Source organism: Trachypithecus francoisi, unplaced genomic scaffold (assembly GCF_009764315.1).
Source record: "Trachypithecus francoisi isolate TF-2019V2 unplaced genomic scaffold, Tfra_2.0 Lachesis_group0, whole genome shotgun sequence".
NCBI classification, from domain to species: domain Eukaryota; kingdom Metazoa; phylum Chordata; class Mammalia; order Primates; family Cercopithecidae; genus Trachypithecus; species Trachypithecus francoisi.
In genome coordinates, this window is record NW_022681453.1 from 3542278 (window position 1) to 3559206 (window position 16929).

The following is a 16929-nucleotide window of genomic DNA, read 5'->3' on the forward strand; positions in this document are numbered from 1 at the left end:
TATATAATTACATCTATAGTTACAGGCTATATTATGTATTCTATCTAATAATTAGCATACAATCCTTTATATGCTAATATGTAATTTTGGTATATAATTAGCATATACACTGCAAACACTCCTTAGAGTCTACGGATTTCAGGAGTTTTATGCCAGAAAAAGATAAGGAAGACCAAATGTGTATTTCACAAAAATCACACCTCCTAAGTGTATGACACTTCCTAAGAAATTAGCAGCTATTACAAATCAGATACAAAACAGATATACCATCCCATGAGGTTTTTTTTTTTAATGTGTATTTCTCCCTAAAACCAGGAAATGGCATAATGGAGATGAGAATTCAGATCTCTTGCTTTTCTCTTTAGTGGTCACTGAGGTCACTAAATGTCTCAATGTGCTGCTAACATTCTGATAAAGACAGATGGGTAAGACCAAAGCTGTATTTCTTTTTAAGCCACTTGAATTATTTTTGGTGTCTGAATTTTTCAAAATTCCAACCTAAGTTGTGCTGCCTTCAAAACAGTCTTATTATTGGAATTATCACTGTGAATGAACATTATACTCTAACACTGTAATATTATATGAAATAGTACCGTTTAGTCCTTAAGATTGGTTGGAAAACAGTGATTGGGGAGCATTTAAATCTATTTTAAAAGTGATTAAAGTAACAATGCTACATTTTTTTTTAAATAAGGAGAGTATATTTCCATTGTAAGTATCTCTTAATGATTGAAGTGTTCAGAGGAACTCTTGAATTCATCATCTGTGTTTAGATGAAGCAACGACTAAATTCCCTTAACAGTTACTCAGTTGATTACCTTTGCTGGTGACCTGAGGAAAGAGGGGGTAAAAACTGCCACTGCCAGCCGGGCGCGGTGGCTCCCTTCTGTAATCCCAGCACTTTAGGAGGCTGAGGTGGGCGGATCATAAGGTCAGGAGTTCGAGACCAGCCTGGCCAGTATGGTGAAACCCTGTCTCTACTAAAAATACAAAAATTAGCTGGGCATGGTGGTGGGCACCTGTAATCCCAGCTACTCGTGAGGTTGAGGAAGGAGAATCGCTTGAACCCGGGAGGCAGAGGTTGCAGTGAGCCGAGACCGTGCTATTGCAAATAAAACAAAACAAAAAACCTGCCACTACCAATCTGGAGCTGGAGGTTATCAAAACTGATGATATCTGGGAGAGGGCAGAAGATGTTACCATCTGCAAGTTTAGGATGCTGAAGAAGTGGCAAGAAAATGATCAGAGGCTTGCCACAGCCCAGAATTTATGTAAGTGCTTGAAAGACATCATCTTTCTTGAAGTCTAAGATGTGATGGAAGGTGAGCAGAAAATCAACCTAGTTATTTGTTTGGAATCAAGCTGTGTCTTTGGAAATAGCTATAGAACATGTTGCTTGGTTATTTATAAGCTTGGGTTCAGGGAGTTAATGCAACTGCAAAAACAAGCAAGGGGCTGCTCTCCTCTTAGTAAGGATGGTGTGTGCAGCTGAGTCAGAGGAAGGGTTGGAAGCCTAGTCCCAGTGCTGCCCTAGCTTTGGGACTGTAAGCAAAGTCTCAACCTAACTTGAAGCCTCTCTGTTCCCATCTGTGAAATGGGACCCTCCTATGTCCTGGGCTGTGGTGAGAATGAAAGGAGACCATGCATGTCAAGATCCAGGCAGGTGGTCTGGCTCAGTAAGGGAGCGGTCATGTCACCCTGGTACTTAAGACAGGGCTGGTAGCATTGAGCCTTCTGGGCCGTCTGTGTCATTGAAGCAGGGGTCATGGGGGCCACTGGGTGGCGCCAGCAATGTTCAACCGGCAAAGAGGGGAAGGGAGAAAGCAGAGCTCAGGGAGGGCTGGAGGAGGTGGTTCCTGGTCTTGATCCGGAAAACCACAGGGTTCCTTGTCTTGGTTTTCAACCACTTCTCTTTCTGTGTGTGTGTATGGATGTAGCACATTGTTATAATTGAGCTCAAATCAATTCAAGACTTTGATTATTATATGTTGTTACCACAACAAATATAGTGTTTTTTTCTAAGAATCCTCAGTAATTCAGAGAGAGGTTTTAACATTCGATTTAGATTTTTTATTCCTGGCCAGGCGCGGTGGCTCATGCCTATAATCCTAGCACTTTGGGAGCCTGAGGCAGGCAGACCACGAGGTCAGGAGATCAAGACCATCCTGGCCAATGTGGTAAAACCCCGTCTCTACTAAAAATACAAAAATTAGCTGGGCATGGTGGTGCGTGCCTGTAATCCCAGCTACTCAGGAGGCTGAGGTAGGAGAATCGCTTGAACCAGGGAGTCGGAGGTTGCAGTGAGTCTATATCATGCCACCGCACTCCAAACTGACGACAGAGCGAGGCTCTGTCTCCAAAAAAAAAAAGTATGTAAACACCCCAGAAGGTTATATCAGAAGTCAAAGCATTATGATCTGTCTGCATGCTTTTCAGACATGGTGAGCGAGCATTCTGAACCCCCAGACCCACTTTGCCTGGAGGACCACTGAGGTTTTCTGCTCTCTAGTCTTGGGGTGCTGAAGCCTCAAGAGATTAGAAACAAATGCAATTCTCTCCCACCTAGCAATCTGGGATGCAAGCTGAAATGTGAGCTCCTCATCCCCTGGAGAAGTTCAGCTGGCCAAACACTACTTTTCTGGGACTTTCACGGTGGAGTCATTTACTTTTCGTGGGGAAGAGTGCTACTCAGAGATAGCTTTCACAGAACCAAGGGAATAATCTTCTTTTCTTGAAAAAGACGTGCCTCAGGAAATAATGGGTCTCGTTGGCTCTTGTTAGTTGGTGAAATAGGTTTTTGGTCTGTGTAGATATTGTCACTACCTCAGCATCATGAGTGTGGTGGGTGATTAATATTCTGGATATATTTTACATTATTGGATCCATAAATTCATAAATCCTGGATGATGGGAAGAAAAGGAAATCTGCTTTTTGACACTGCTCTTCTTTGTATTATTTACTAACATGTCCTGTTTTAAAGCATCCTATTCCTTGGTTGTCATTCCTTTGGCTCTTTGGCAACAGTTGGTTTTGATCCCAGCTCTCTGGCTCCTGGGCCCAGGCTAAGTGAGTGCCAGGCAGGGTAAACTAGTTCACCAGGTGTTCACGCAGGTTCAGGACAACCTGCATTGTCCCCACAGTCCTTTCGCCACAGGAATAATTATGGTTTCCTCCCTTCCAAGGATGGGAAGATGTCTTTTTATTTAAAACCAGGCAGATTCCTATTACTTCCTCATCTGTGCATTTCTCTTGACCAGGGATTTTTCTGCTCATAATGGTTCTCGTTTGGTCCTTTTGCTGTATTCCTTTAGGGGAAAAGTTTCCTCCTGCTGCTTTTTCATGAGAAAGCACGCTTCACTCCGTTCTCTGAAGAGAACACAGCAGTTGCTGAATTTTTAATGTGTTCCCATGAGACTGGTGGTTTCCAACAGTCAACCTAGCCCACTGCCCGTTTTCTGGAAGTCCTCCTTGGGGTGAACCAGCACACGGCTTGCTGAAGAGCTTGATCCCAGGGATTCACTGCTAGAATCATGTGTTTTTAGGTGACAGGTGTTCTCAGCCTCTCTGCCTGCATGCCAGGGTTTGAGAAGTCCTGATGATGGCTCTGCAGCCACTGATGCTAACGCGGAGGCCCTGGGGTTGAATTCCAGGCTCTGAGTTTTGAGCTTTCTCCTGCTTCTTAACTGAGACCTCCATTTCCACCCTGGAGCCCACTGTAGATTTAGACCTAATTTGTCCCAATCCTGATGTAAGTCTTCGGTTAGGAAGTCTAGAGTTAGTCAGCCACCTTTATTCTTTGCAATCCCATTCTTGCTGTTTGCTCTAACCTCTAGCACAAGTTTCCTTTTCAGAAAGGAAGATGCTCTACGCATTCATAGCAGTGTTTTCTTTTCGAGCAAGCCTGGGAATCAACAGGTGGTTCCGTTATAAAAACAACTGCAGAGAGGGGCTTACAGTAATTCAGCAAGTTTTCATTTTTCCTTACCCATGAAAACCTTTTGTGAAAGGAAATCTTACCTGAAAATATTCAAAAGTGGAGCTGCTGTGGTGGGGTCATTGAAGGGAAAGGGATTTCAACGGCTTACCGAGGAGCCCTGCAGGGCCTCTGACTTGTTCCTGGCAGGGCAGCTTGGAAACCAGATCAGGTCATTATTTGGAGTTCTTGAAGCTGTGGTGCAGGAGTGTGTTTCTAAGACATCTGCAACCTAATGGGAAGTAAAACACTTTCCCGTTCATAGGTGTGGTATATTTATTGGCACATTGTTTCTGAAGCATAGGCATATACTCAGACCATAGGCATTTAAATTATGTTAACTAAATCAAAAGGTTTATGAATTCAGATTTTTCTCCATTATGAACATGTATAATTATTTTGAACTAAGTAAGCATATGCATTTTCAATTTTTAACTCTTTGTTTTCGTAATTGTGAATAAGTTTCTTTCAAAGACTAGAGACTTCTCTTTTTAATTTTATTCTTATTTATTTATTTCTTTATTCTGAGGTGAAGTCTTGCTCTGTCACCCAGGCTGGAGTGCAGTGGCATGATCTCAGCTCACTGCAACCTCTGCCTCCTGGGTTCAAGCAATTCTCTGCCTCAGCCTCCTGAGTAGCTGGGACTACAGGTGCACACCACCACACACAGCTACTTTTTGTACTTTTAGTAGAGACAGCGTTTCACCATGTTGGCCAGGCTGGTCTCAAACTCCTGACCTCAGGTGATCTGCCCGCCTCGGCCTCCCAAAGTGCTGGGATTTCAGGCATGAGCCGCTGCACCCAGTTGAGACTTCTTTATTTCTATCTAGATTAGGAAAAGACATGAGAATCATGGGGGCTCATGAACATTCCCTTTGTCTCTGTATCATTTTTAAGTTCCTGGGGCTGGGAACATAAATATGTGGGTAATACTACATTGCCTAAATTTGAAGTTCTCACAGTTTAGCAAGAGGGAGAGGGGAGATACATAAATAATTGGGATGATATTTATACGGTTGTGGGAAACGTGTTCCCTTGACTTACAGTGACTTTAACATGAGCGTAGCTGCTGGCACAGGCTGAGACCCCACCACTTAAGATGTTAATGATGTGAGCTGACATAATCTTATTGTTTATTATTTTTATTTTTTGTAAAGATGGGGATTTTGCCATGTTGCCCAGGCTGATCTTGAACTCCTGGGCTCAAGCAATCCTCTGTCTCGGCCTTCCAAAGTGCTGGGTTTACAGGCGTGAGCCACTACGCCCGGCCAACTTAAATAATCTTCTTCACTTTCCACATCCATAAAAAGGGTTATTAGGATGATTATGTTTATTTATGGTAAACTCTTAGGAACATGCCTGGCATATAGGAAGCACAATTGAGCAGTTGCTACTACTTTTTTTTTTGTCTAAAACAGAGTCCATAAATATACTGTTTTTGATATTACATAGATTTAATTCATACTCATATTTTAATGTAAAATTGAAAGATCCATAAGTATAACTAAAGTTTTTGTGCTTGTTCTCACCACATACATTTCACAACGTTTATACACATCCTACTTCACTTTTTTAAATAAAATATTTCAAGTACATTAATTCAATTTTTGGAAAATGAGGCCAGATTTTTTTCTTACTTATCATATTGTAATGCAATTTGCTTTGAACTAGGAAGCCGAATTATGCTTCCAGAACCAAAAGTGTTTTTTAATTTTTTATTTTTTTTTAGACGGAATCTCACTCTGTCACCAGACTGGAGTGCAGTGGTACGATATCGGCTCACTGAAACCTCCACCTCCTGGGTTCAAGCAATTCTCCTGCCTCAGCCTCCTGAGTAGCTGGGACTACAGGCACACACCACCATGCCCAACTAATTTTTGTATTTTTAGTAGAGACGGGGTTTCATCATGTTGGCCAGGATAGTCTTGATCTCTTGACCTCGTAATCTGCCCGCCTTGGCCTCCCAGAGTGCTGGGATTACAGGTGTGAGCCACCGCGCCTGGCCCAAAATGTTTAGTCCTCAAATAAGGATAATAACCAAATGGCCCAGTGTGACGTGGGGAAGAGGACTTATGATGGCTGTGGGTGCTGGTCCCCAACAAAGCTGGTGTTCTTTTCTTTTTGTCTGTAGTTTCTTATCCTCCTTTGGGTGTCTAAGGGTCTTTTACATCTCTTGAGTTTTTCAATACTCACCTTTGGATGTCTGGCCAGACCATGTCCTAGAGCTGTTCTGTCTCATCAAAGTCCTGGACCTTCAATGGGGCAGCTGACAACTCAGTATTTTTCATGTTAATTCTCTGATGTAGCCATTCTGAGGTGTTAGATACACTTTCAAGGTTTAGTTTCTTTTGAATAAAGTAGTTTGCTAATCAAACGAATCTCCAATTGACTGGGGAGTATTTTTTTTGAGCGGGGAGTCCTTGGTTTTGATAAGTTACTTTACTCCTGGCTAGGCTCAGTGGCTCACACCGTAATCCCAGCACTTTGGGAGGCTGAGGTGGGTGGATCACCTGAGGCCAGGAGTTTGAGACCAGCTTAGCCAACATGGTGAAACCCCGTCTCTAAAAATATAAAAATTATCTAGGCATGTGGCGGGTGCCTGTCATCCCAGCTACTCAGGAGGTGGAGGCAGGAGAATCGCTTGAACCTAGGGGATGGAGGTTGCAGTGAGGCGAGATCACGTCACTGCACTCTGGTCTGGGTGACAAATGAAACTTGGTCCCCCCCCCCAAAAAAAGTTACTGTGCTCGCCACCCTTTGTTCTTGGAAGGCAGAGACCCTGCCTTTTGCCCTCATACTTCACGCCAGGCAGCTGCTTATGCTGACCACACTTAATATGCTGAGTGCCGTGTGGGGGAACAGCGCATCAGTGGGTTTTCTGATGTCTTGTGAGAGCTTTAACAAATTTATGTTGAGTAATAACTAGGTGCTAGCACTGTGTTGTGTCATGTAATCTTCACAATAACACAGTTAATTGGGTCCCACAGTTTTCTGAATTTCATCAATGAGGAAATAGCAGCAAAGAGGAGGTAACCAATTTGGTACAGGTCCCTAGCCCAAAGACTAGTAATACACTTCAAAATGTGCTTACATTTATTGTGGACTTACTATGTGCCAGGTGCAACACTAGCCCTTTGCATGAGCTGTTCCATTTTACCCTTTCTCTGATCCTTTGAGGTAGGTCCTAGTATTACCTTCCTTTTTCAGAAGAGGAAACCAATGGGGAGCATTAGAATGATTTGGTTGCAAGCATATTACATAACTTGTAAACTGCAGGCACAGGCTTAAAAAAAAAGTGAAAAACTAACCATGTAATAAAGAATGGAATGAATCGTGAAGCTGTTTCTGTGTCCCATCATGTTTTTGAAGCATATCCCATGTTAATTTCTAGAACAGAAGAAACACACATGTTCTTGTGTATAAACCCAGTTCATGGAAGAGACAGTTTGCTTGTTCCTCCTGATTTCTGGGCCCAGACAACCAGTAGTCACCACTCCAAGTAACGGGTGGCCGCAACTCTACAGCCCGTTCGTCTTTCCTCACTGTCAAAGCTGCTGAGACCCCAGACTCGACACTTGAAAGAAACCCGTGTCTGTGAAGCACTTGTGGACCATTCAAGATTGTGGAGGAATCACTCAAGAGAAGGAGATAGGTGATGGGATCTAGCTTCTGATGGTTTCTATTTTATTAAATGTCTAATAGAGCAAGAATCTGAAAAATGAGAAATTTGTCATGCAGGAGGACCTGGGAAGGAGATAACACATTTACAGGGATAAAGATTGGGATTCAGTTGGGAGGAGTAACTGAGGAAATGGGTCACTCAAAATATTTTATGTTTTAGGTCCTTTTTCTATTAAGGAAGAATGGATTATCAAAGCCTTAACATTGCGTTGTATTGTGTCAGGTGAATTGCTATGGTTTGAATGTGGTGTGTCCTCTCCCAAACTCACATTGAATTTTTTTCTTTTTCTTTTTTTGAGACGGAGTCTCGCTCTGTTGCCCAGGCTGGAGTGCAGTGGTGCGATCTCGGCTCACTGCAAGCTCCTCCTCCTAGGTTCAAGAGATTCTCCTGCCTCAGCCTCCCGAGTAGCTGGGATTACAGATGTTCATCACCATGCCTGGCTAATTTTTGTATTTCAATAGAGATGGAGTTTCACTATGTTGGCTAGGCTGCTCTCAAACTCCCGACCTCAGGTGATCCATCTGCCTCGGCCTCCCAAAGTGCTGGGATTTGAGGCATGATTCAGTGCGACTAGCCTCACATTGAAATTTAATTGCCATTGTAACAGAATAAAGATGTGAGACCTTTACGAGGTGATTAGGCAATAAGGACTCTGCCTTTATGAATGGATTAATGCTGTCATCATGGGAGTGGGTTCCTTATAAAGGGACACGTTCAGCACCCCTTTGCTCTCTCTCTCTCACCTTCTGCCATATGATGACATGGCACAAAGGCCACTGATGCTGGCCCGTTGTTCCTGGACTTTCCAACCTCCAGAGCAGTAAAAAAATAAATCCCTGTTCTTTACGAATGGCCCAGTCTCAGATATTCTGTTATAGCAGTACGAAGTGGACTAAGTCATGAAGCCTAAAGATTTACATGGTTTACAGCAGTGGTCCCCACCTTTTTGGCAGCAGGGGCTGGTTTTATGGAAGACAGTTTTTCCACACACCCAGGGGGCAGGGGGCAAGGATAGTTTTGGGACAAAACTGTTCCACCTCGGTTATTAGGCATGACTTAGATTCTTATAAGGAGCACGCAACCTAGATCCCTTGCATGTGCAGTTCACAATAGGGTTCATGCTCCTATGAGAATCTAATGCTGCCACTGATCTGAGAGGAGGCAGAGTTCAGGCGGTAATGCTTGCTCACCTGCCACTCACCTCCTGCTGTAGGGCCCACTTCCCAACAGGCCACGGAGCAGTATCAGTCTATGGCCTGGGGATTGGGGACCCCTGGTTTAGAGAATTGGAAAGATGAAATTTAACATTTAGCTCATTAAGAGCACATCTCTTAAGCCAAAGTAAGGCAATCATCCATGTGGTTCAGGTAAAAGTTCTATACAATTTTAGACAAATGGAGAGATTTTCTGGTTGTAAATTAGGGATAACTTTTCTCTCAGAGCCCAACGGGTCACAAAAATTAGAATAATTAGGCTAGAAGGCCTCTTAGTGACATTTTTTTCTGGTTAAAGAATATTATGATGTATTTGTCTAATGTATAGCACACTTTTAGACTCATGTTGAACAAAAATAATAAATCCTCAAAAACCACGACTCACTTGGCTGTCTTAGTAGTAAAGCATATCTTGTCTTACTAGGATCCCTTTAAAATGAGATGAAAGGAACTAGGAAAGGAAGAAGAAGAATATTGTGGCATTCTTTCCAGAGTAATTTTGTTGAAGTCTCATCAGAGTTTTCAATTTTCCCACAATGTGTATTTTAACACTAAAAGTACATTAGAAAAATGGGAGAATCACTTTAATTCAATAATTTTATTTTTAGAACACTTAAAAAATATTTTTCAAATCCACTTGATAATTTAATAAATATAACATAAATAAATATGTTAGTTCAGATAATTTCATGATCACAAAGTTATATAAATAAATAATTTAAAATAAATTATGCTTACATGTTTGTTTCTACAAACACTTTGGTACAGAAATAGCTTATAAATTCTTGCCCTTCTATTAAAGTGAATGTAAAACGCCTTCAGGATGGACATTTTCCCTTCTTAGCAATTCATTCATGAAAACTGAAAAGCAATTTATCCATGGTAAATGTCAAAAATACTTGATCAGAGGTATCATGTGGATGTAATAGTCCCATCCTTCTTTCCCCCTCCCTAGTTCTTAATCCACATCCTAGCAAACTTTCTTCATTTCAAATTTTTACAAAAATGACAACGGTTTGGAGGGACCTCGCTTTTTAGGAAGCATTCAGATAGCTCATCACTCTATCAATAGTCACTGCCCGAATTCTGAAAGCATGAAGAAGTATGCAGAGCTTGATTTTAGTTTTGTAAAAATCCGGTTCTTCAAGGGAAGATTTTTGTGGCACAGTCTCACTGTTGAAATTCAGGGCCTAGGAGAATGAACAGTAAGCGTGACTTACATCGTATTCCAAAATTCAAATATTCATTCATAAAAATGAGTGAAGCCAGTACATGTCTCAGAGCTTGCAACTCAGTCCCTTATGCCACTCCTAAACCCAACCCACATCTACTCTCAGCAAGATTACCAGGCAGAACCTGAGAAAAGAAATACTCATTTTCCAAGCACAGCCATCTTCAATGAGCTCAGAAAAGACCCTTAAAACTACTTAGAAAAAAATCATCAGTGGGAGTTGTGTCTTAGAAAGAAACAGTTTCTTTAAAATGACATCTGCTGCAATATCTAATTAATTCTGTATATGTTACATTAAAAAGCCCACTTCTGTTTAGCACAGGGAGGTGATGGATTGCTATCGATCAGAACTCGCTATTAGTAACAGGCCTGTTTACTGAAGACATGCCATTTGTGTCAGATAAACCTGGCCATGAATTTCCCAAGTTTAGCACTTTGATTTGATAACACAATATAATTTGCACCCTTGATGAATAAATACTTTCATATCTTCCTCACAAAAAGTCTAAAAGAAACCTAGAATAAAGTCACCCCATTTTATACCAGAGGAAACTGAGGCACAGAGGGGTTAAGTGGCTTGGGAATAGTTGTCTGGTTACTGGTAGAATTGATTCTAGCACCCAAATCACCCAACTCTTGGTCCTAAAAATGAAACAGCAACTACAGCTCTCTAGATGGTAACGTTCTTTGATACTTGGATAAAGCTCATTGCCTTTCAAACAAGTAATCTGGCACATACACACACACACACACACACACACACACACACACACACGAAAAGAATAAAAGTAAATCAATTACTTTTCAGACAATGATTTCTGCCACCATATTTTTATCCCATGTCCTACTCACCAAAGCAATCACCCTCGCTTATGTAAATACTTGTTTTATATTAGCATCTGTGTTATGGTGATTCAGAACATTACAAAGCAAGTTCTTGCCTATGAATAACATTATAGATGCCCCAGATGATAGGTCATTCTTTTATTTGGTTCACATTTTGGTTCACAATGGGTCATAATCAGGCACCAATCTTGCTTGTTTTCCCAGCAATATTTGCAGATATGCAAGCTGGCCCTTTGTATGCACAACCTGGAGCACATCCTGGAGCCTTTAGAGGTGAGTGAGAAGGTAAGTGTAGTGAAATCCTCTTGAAGGATTTTAAGAGGCAGAGCCTCAGATAAGTGGTTTAACTCTCCTAAGATTTGGTTCCCTCCTTTGTGCAGATCCCATATGGTTGTTTTGAGGCTGACATAAGAAAATGCATAAAAACATTTGCAGAGTGTGGGGGATACCACAGAGTGAATACTTTGGAGTCTGCTTTTCATAATGTCATCTGCTCACATTTGTGCTCCCTATAGGGGGCACCCTCAAGGCTGTCTCCTTGAAAATGTAAGTCTGTCAGGCCTTTGAAAGGCCTCCACCAATCCAGGAAGACCTGATTTTATACCTCTTTATTGAGGACCCTGGCTAGGTATCTTTAGCATGAAAAAGGTGCTCTCACTGATAGAATGAAGTCTTACCTGCATCAGCTCATCAATAACGCCCAGCATGTTTTGATCTAGAAAGATCTGCCTCTTAGGATCCATCAGAAGCTTTGCATTCATGGTCTTGAACTCCACCTGGTACATCTTCAAGTCTTCATAAATACTACTAAGGCACAGGGCCTGGGTGACATGACAAGAAGGGGAAGTATCCTTTGAGATGGGCTAAAAACATTTCCTTCATTGCATTTGAGGAAAGAGCTGTGTGTCTTACCATCATAAAAGAGGTCTTTCTGGAGGCCAGGCAACTCCCATTCTAGAAGAAAAAATAAACAGACATCAGTGATATGAATTCATCATACAGGCTGAAACTTTTCATGTTTTGACTTACAGTTGTGAAAGAGGTCTCTCTGGAATTTAGGCAACTCTCATTCTAGAGGGAAAAATATCATATATCAAATTATTAATTCTTAGTATAAATCTTTCTGACTTTTCAGGTCAAACTTTTTTTATTATGGTAAAAACACATATCATAATATTTACCATCTTAACTATTTTTAAGTGTTAAGTATATTCATATTATTGCAAAAAACCCATCTTTTTTATAATTTTTCTCCCAAATCTAACTTCTGAAGTAGGACCAGTTAAAGTCCCAAAATGATGGATACCAGAAACATGAATTTTTAGAAGCAGGTGAGATTTGATGCACAGCTTTTAACCACACTGCAAGCTTTGGGAGGAAAATCCTCTATACCTTGACTAATTCCAATGGTAAACAGGCCTCCACTGTGCTGGTTTTATCTTTTGTGATATCTTCATGATCAATCTCTTCAGAAGTGCAAGGGTAAAATTCTAGAATTTGTCTGGCCTATGAAAAATGAAAGAGAAACAGTTTATAACATTGATAAGGCACCTGGCACCCCACAAGGCTGGTACGCCAGGGTGCCAGGCAGGCTCCGGCTGGCTGTCCTTGACCTCTGTCGCTTTGACCTGCAGGAAATTCTGGTTCTTCATAACACAAAAGGAAACAGATTCCTTACATTCTGTCTCTCACCCTCCTCTCCCTATGCTTGGGGCATGTTTCTCTGGATGACATATTTTTTCATTATGTAAACACAATACATCATGTCATCAGCCTGTGCTAACCAGCCTCCACACCTCACTGTGACACTTGCTTCTGGTGAAAACTGTTTCTTCTTTTGCTAAAGTGACTGTATTCTATGAATACCTATTTCAAGTATAACTTCTAAAGGGGGAACTCTTAAGGTCACAGCTTGATGGATATAACAAACATGCAAACCCTTAAGACAAGCGAGATTTAATTTGCAGTGCACACATGCACACACATACACAGAGATGTTATCTTAGTGTGTTGGAAAGCACCGTTGGGTAAAATTATGAAATGTATCTTAGGAAGTAAAGGACTGTATGATTGAAGATTACAATCATTTTTCCATTCAACAGGCTGATGGGTGCCAGGCGCTCCATTAGGTACTAAAAACATGACAGAGAAGAGGACCATGTATACCCTTCTGGATTGCAAGTTTAGCTGCTGAGACAGACAAGTGCCCAGATGGACCAGGAGGCGTCAGTAGGTGAGACATGGTGAAAAGGGCATGAAGCTTCTGAGGAGGGGCAGGAAGGGAAGCGAAGCTTCCTAGAGATGGGACACCTGCATTAAGAGGGGTAAAATGTTGTCAATGGAGGAGGGAAATCTCAGACAGAGGTAACAGCATGAGCCAAGAAGCAAGGCCTGAAAATTCAGAATAAGTTTGGACACAAGTAGTAAAATCCCTTTCTGTGGTAGCTAGACCAATGCTCCGCCTCCAAACACATCCACCTCCCAATCCCTGGAACCTGGTAATGTGCTATGTGACCTGCCAAAGAGGAATGAAAGTGTAGATGACATTCAATTTGCTAAGCAGCTGATCTAAGAGTAGAGAGATGATCCTGGAGTATCTGGGTGAATCCAGTGTAAGCAGTGTCCTCAAAAGTAGAAGCGGGTAGAAGGTCAGTCCAGAGGGAGCAGCATGAGAAAGACTCAACCAGACATTGCTGGTATGAACAATGGAAGGGGCCACAAGTCAAGGAATGTGGACAGCCTTTAGACCTGACAAAGCAAGGCAACAGATTCTCCCCAAGAGCCTCCAGAAAGGGCTACAGCTCTGCTGACACATTGATTTTAGCCCAGTAGGACCCATTTTGGACTTCTGATGCCTAGAGCTGTAAGATAATAAATTTGTGTCATTTAAACCCACTACATTTGTGACAGCAGCAGTAGAAATGAATACACTATTCCTAGAGGTATTTAAATAGACCTGGGCAATGCCACTATTCTGAGCAGGTTCTAAAGAGTTAGATTTGGAAGTGTGAGTCCAGTGTTGTTCTTCAGGTCTTTTCAAGAGAAGCTAGAAATTTGAAATCTCAATTGAAATGTTCAGTTTTTGAATAGCATCAAACTAAAAAATAAACATATAGCCCAAACTCTACAAAACTATGGGCTGGATATGGCCAGTGAATCACTTGCATCTACCTCCTTTGTTTCCTACTGCAGCAAATTTGACAAATGATGTACAAAACATTAAATTGATTTCTATAATCTTTTGACTGTATCTGGGAGTAGAGGCGTCAGCTTTTGCACAAAAAACATCCATATGAATAGGAGCACCTACAAGTTATCCATTTTGAACCTTTCTTCAGGAAACAAAGCAGTTCTTACTTGAGCCCCCTGTCTAATGAATATTCATTCAATTGTGAGGAGCAATGCACAGCACATTATGAAGGACTGAAAGGGGAAAAGAGCCCTTTTGGAAGGCTTGGTGGCATTGAGCTTATTTTAAGATATTCATAAGGCAACAAGCTAGAAAATACTCAAGAAAAATTTCCTAGAGATCAAAAAGGCAGAGGACATCTTTTAAAACACTAACCTTTAGCCTTTGCAGCAATAGCTACTGGAGCAGTTTTTAACGGCAATGGTTTTTACGTTAAAATATGAAACCTAAAAGAACGAAGCTGTAAATAAAATTAGGTAACTCTTCCCTAGAAAATGAAGGCGGCATGTGCACTGTCATAGTCCTCCCTGAGAAGTGTTGCTCTAAGAAGGAACTGTGTCACCAAGTAGAAGCTGGTGGGCAGCAGGAGGGACAAGGCTATTTCATCTTTGTACCCCTGCCCCCCAACAAAGAGTATGCATGCAAGTAACTATTTCCGGGTTTGATCAGTGATGCAGAGAAACCATGTGGACCTGACACAATTCTATCTCTGTTGGCAGGCTACAGGAACACTGCAAATATCCACTTTACTCTGTGTAGACATAGCCAAAACCAACATCATTATAATTTATTATTACTCTTGCTTTCCCTGGAGACACAATTTCACTAGGAAATTGTCTTTAACACTTGGGCCATTTGTAAAGTTCCCTCTCCTGCTGTTGACAGCTACTAATGAACCTCCACAATTTCTCTGCAGTTCCATCAGGTACCAGAGGGTAGGATGAGAGGCCTCTTCCTCAGGGAGGGTGCACGTGCACAGCGGAGAGGACAGGAAGAGCTCACCTTCTGGAGCGTGTTGCTGGCGGCCTTCAGCAGGTTTTGGGAGTGGTGAAGGCATGGGAACATTTCTGGGCCTGGGGTGGCCACGGAGAGGTTTCTGGCCAAACTGAGGTAGTCCAGGAGGACCAGGGTGGCCACAAGGAGGAGGCCTGGAAGGGAAGTGAGGAGCAGGTGGAGGAACTTCAGCCTGGATGGCCTGCCTGCACCACCTTCCCTCCATTCTGGCCACCTTCACCCATCCATTTCTGCTTGGCACCCACCTCCCTCCACCCATTTCCAACACTTTTCCCTCAACATCTGAGAGATGACTCAAGTTATTACAAAGCGCCACTCTATTCTAAGACTAGAAGCCAGCTCCTTATGAGGGTTTAGGGATGAGCTTGGACAAGGGTGTCGAACCCAAAAATCACCCAGAGAAAGCCTTCATGTTTTTGATGAGGGAAACCAGACCAGGTGGTGAAGTGGCTGAGTCAGACTTGGGACCCAGTGTTTTAAAAACAGTAGAGTGAGAAAGCCTGACTTATTTGTTTTTTTAAGACGGAGTCTCACTCTGTGGCCCAGGCTGGAGTGCAGCCGCACAATCTAGGCTCACTGCAACCTTCACTTCCGGGTTCAAGCAATTTTCCCGGCCTTAGACTCCCGAGTAGATGGGATTACAGGCACCCACCACCACACTCGGCTAATTTGTGTATTTTTAGTAGAGACGGGGTTTCACCATGTTGGTCAGGCTGGTCTTGAACTCCTGACCTCGGGTGATCTGCCCGCCTTGGTCTCCCAAAGTGCTGGGATTACAGGCGTGAACCATTGCACCCTGCCAATCCTGACTTTAGAACTAGCTAGGATCTGGATCTGCCTTCTGTTTGTAGCTGAGGGACCCTAGGCAGGAAGGCAGGAAATCTCCCACGCTGGGCCCCAGTTTCTCCTCTACGAAGTGGGCATAATGATAGCTCATCAGGCTGTTTCGAGATGAAAAGAGACATGCCCTATCTAGCACATGGTGAGACCCCTATTCTTATTCTTCTTTGCAGGAGAGGGCTGCTGCGGTTCCAGTCTCTCCTTAGGCAGACTTGAGTTTCCACCCCCTCTTCCCAAGCAGCCGCCCCTCCGCACCCGAGCAAACCAGAGCCCTGGCTGGCTGGGTACTCACTGCGCGCTGGACACATGCTGAGCTGGCACTGCAGGGACACTGGGCGAGCCGCTGGATGCAGATCTGTGGCCGTGGCAGGTGAGGGCGGTGGCTGCGAGGCTGACCCAGGGGGCCACATTTTTATAATTGTCTCGAGGCGCGGCAGGACTTTCCCGGGACACTGGTCTCTTGCTTTCTGTCTCTTTCTCTGTCTCTCTCTACATCAGCTTTTCGGTGACACGTGCGGTCCCGCCTGCCCGCGGGGCTTGCGGCGCTTTCGGATTAACTCCCGGGGTGCCCGGCCGCAGCCGTTCCGGGACGGCCCCGCCGCCTCCAGCTCGGCCCAAAATGAAAGCGAAATGTTCGCAGTTACTTCGCGGGGTCCACAGGCGGGCGAGACACCCCGCCCACCACCCTGGGTCCCCGGCCTTAGCCGGACGCCCCTTGTCTCAGCCACCCCGCCCCGCAGCTGTGCAGCGCCCCCTGCCGACGTAGCAAGAGGAGTGCCTCCCACTTTCCATGTCCTGCATAGGGATGGGCCCTAACCACGACCTCCAGCCTACTACTGGAAGGGGTAGGCAAATCATTCACTCATCATCGTTCCTTCAGATGGCTCACTAGATGCCAGGCCGACGTTGCACCAGGTGCAGGACACCCAGGGAGAACAG

General features: G+C 43.3%; 1 protein-coding gene across 1 annotated transcript; it reads right to left on the bottom strand.

The window, feature by feature from the left end:
* Positions 1-8769: 8769 nt before the first annotated feature.
* Positions 8770-16718, bottom strand: IL12A (interleukin 12A). The gene is made up of 7 exons (XM_033202913.1): positions 16283-16718; positions 15139-15284; positions 12339-12452; positions 11976-12017; positions 11859-11900; positions 11624-11767; positions 8770-10059 (listed from the first exon to the last, which is right to left on the bottom strand). The coding sequence occupies exons 1-7, from the start codon at positions 16398-16400 to the stop codon at positions 9904-9906; spliced, it is 762 nt and encodes a 253-aa protein (XP_033058804.1). The 5' UTR covers positions 16401-16718; the 3' UTR covers positions 8770-9903.
* Between the last annotated feature and the right edge of the window lie 211 nt (positions 16719-16929).

Bases quoted from the DNA above. Each gene is read 5' to 3' on its own strand.
- IL12A (XM_033202913.1), bottom strand. From the start codon at position 16,400: ATGTGGCCCCCTGGGTCAGCCTCGCAGCCACCGCCCTCACCTGCCACG. The intron at 15,285-16,282 runs GTGAGTACCCAG...CTTCCCTTCCAG, and splicing joins CAGCATGTGTCCAGCGCGCA to GCCTCCTCCTTGTGGCCACC. The intron at 11,768-11,858 runs GTAAGACACACA...CATGTCACCCAG, and splicing joins GAAAGACCTCTTTTATGATG to GCCCTGTGCCTTAGTAGTAT.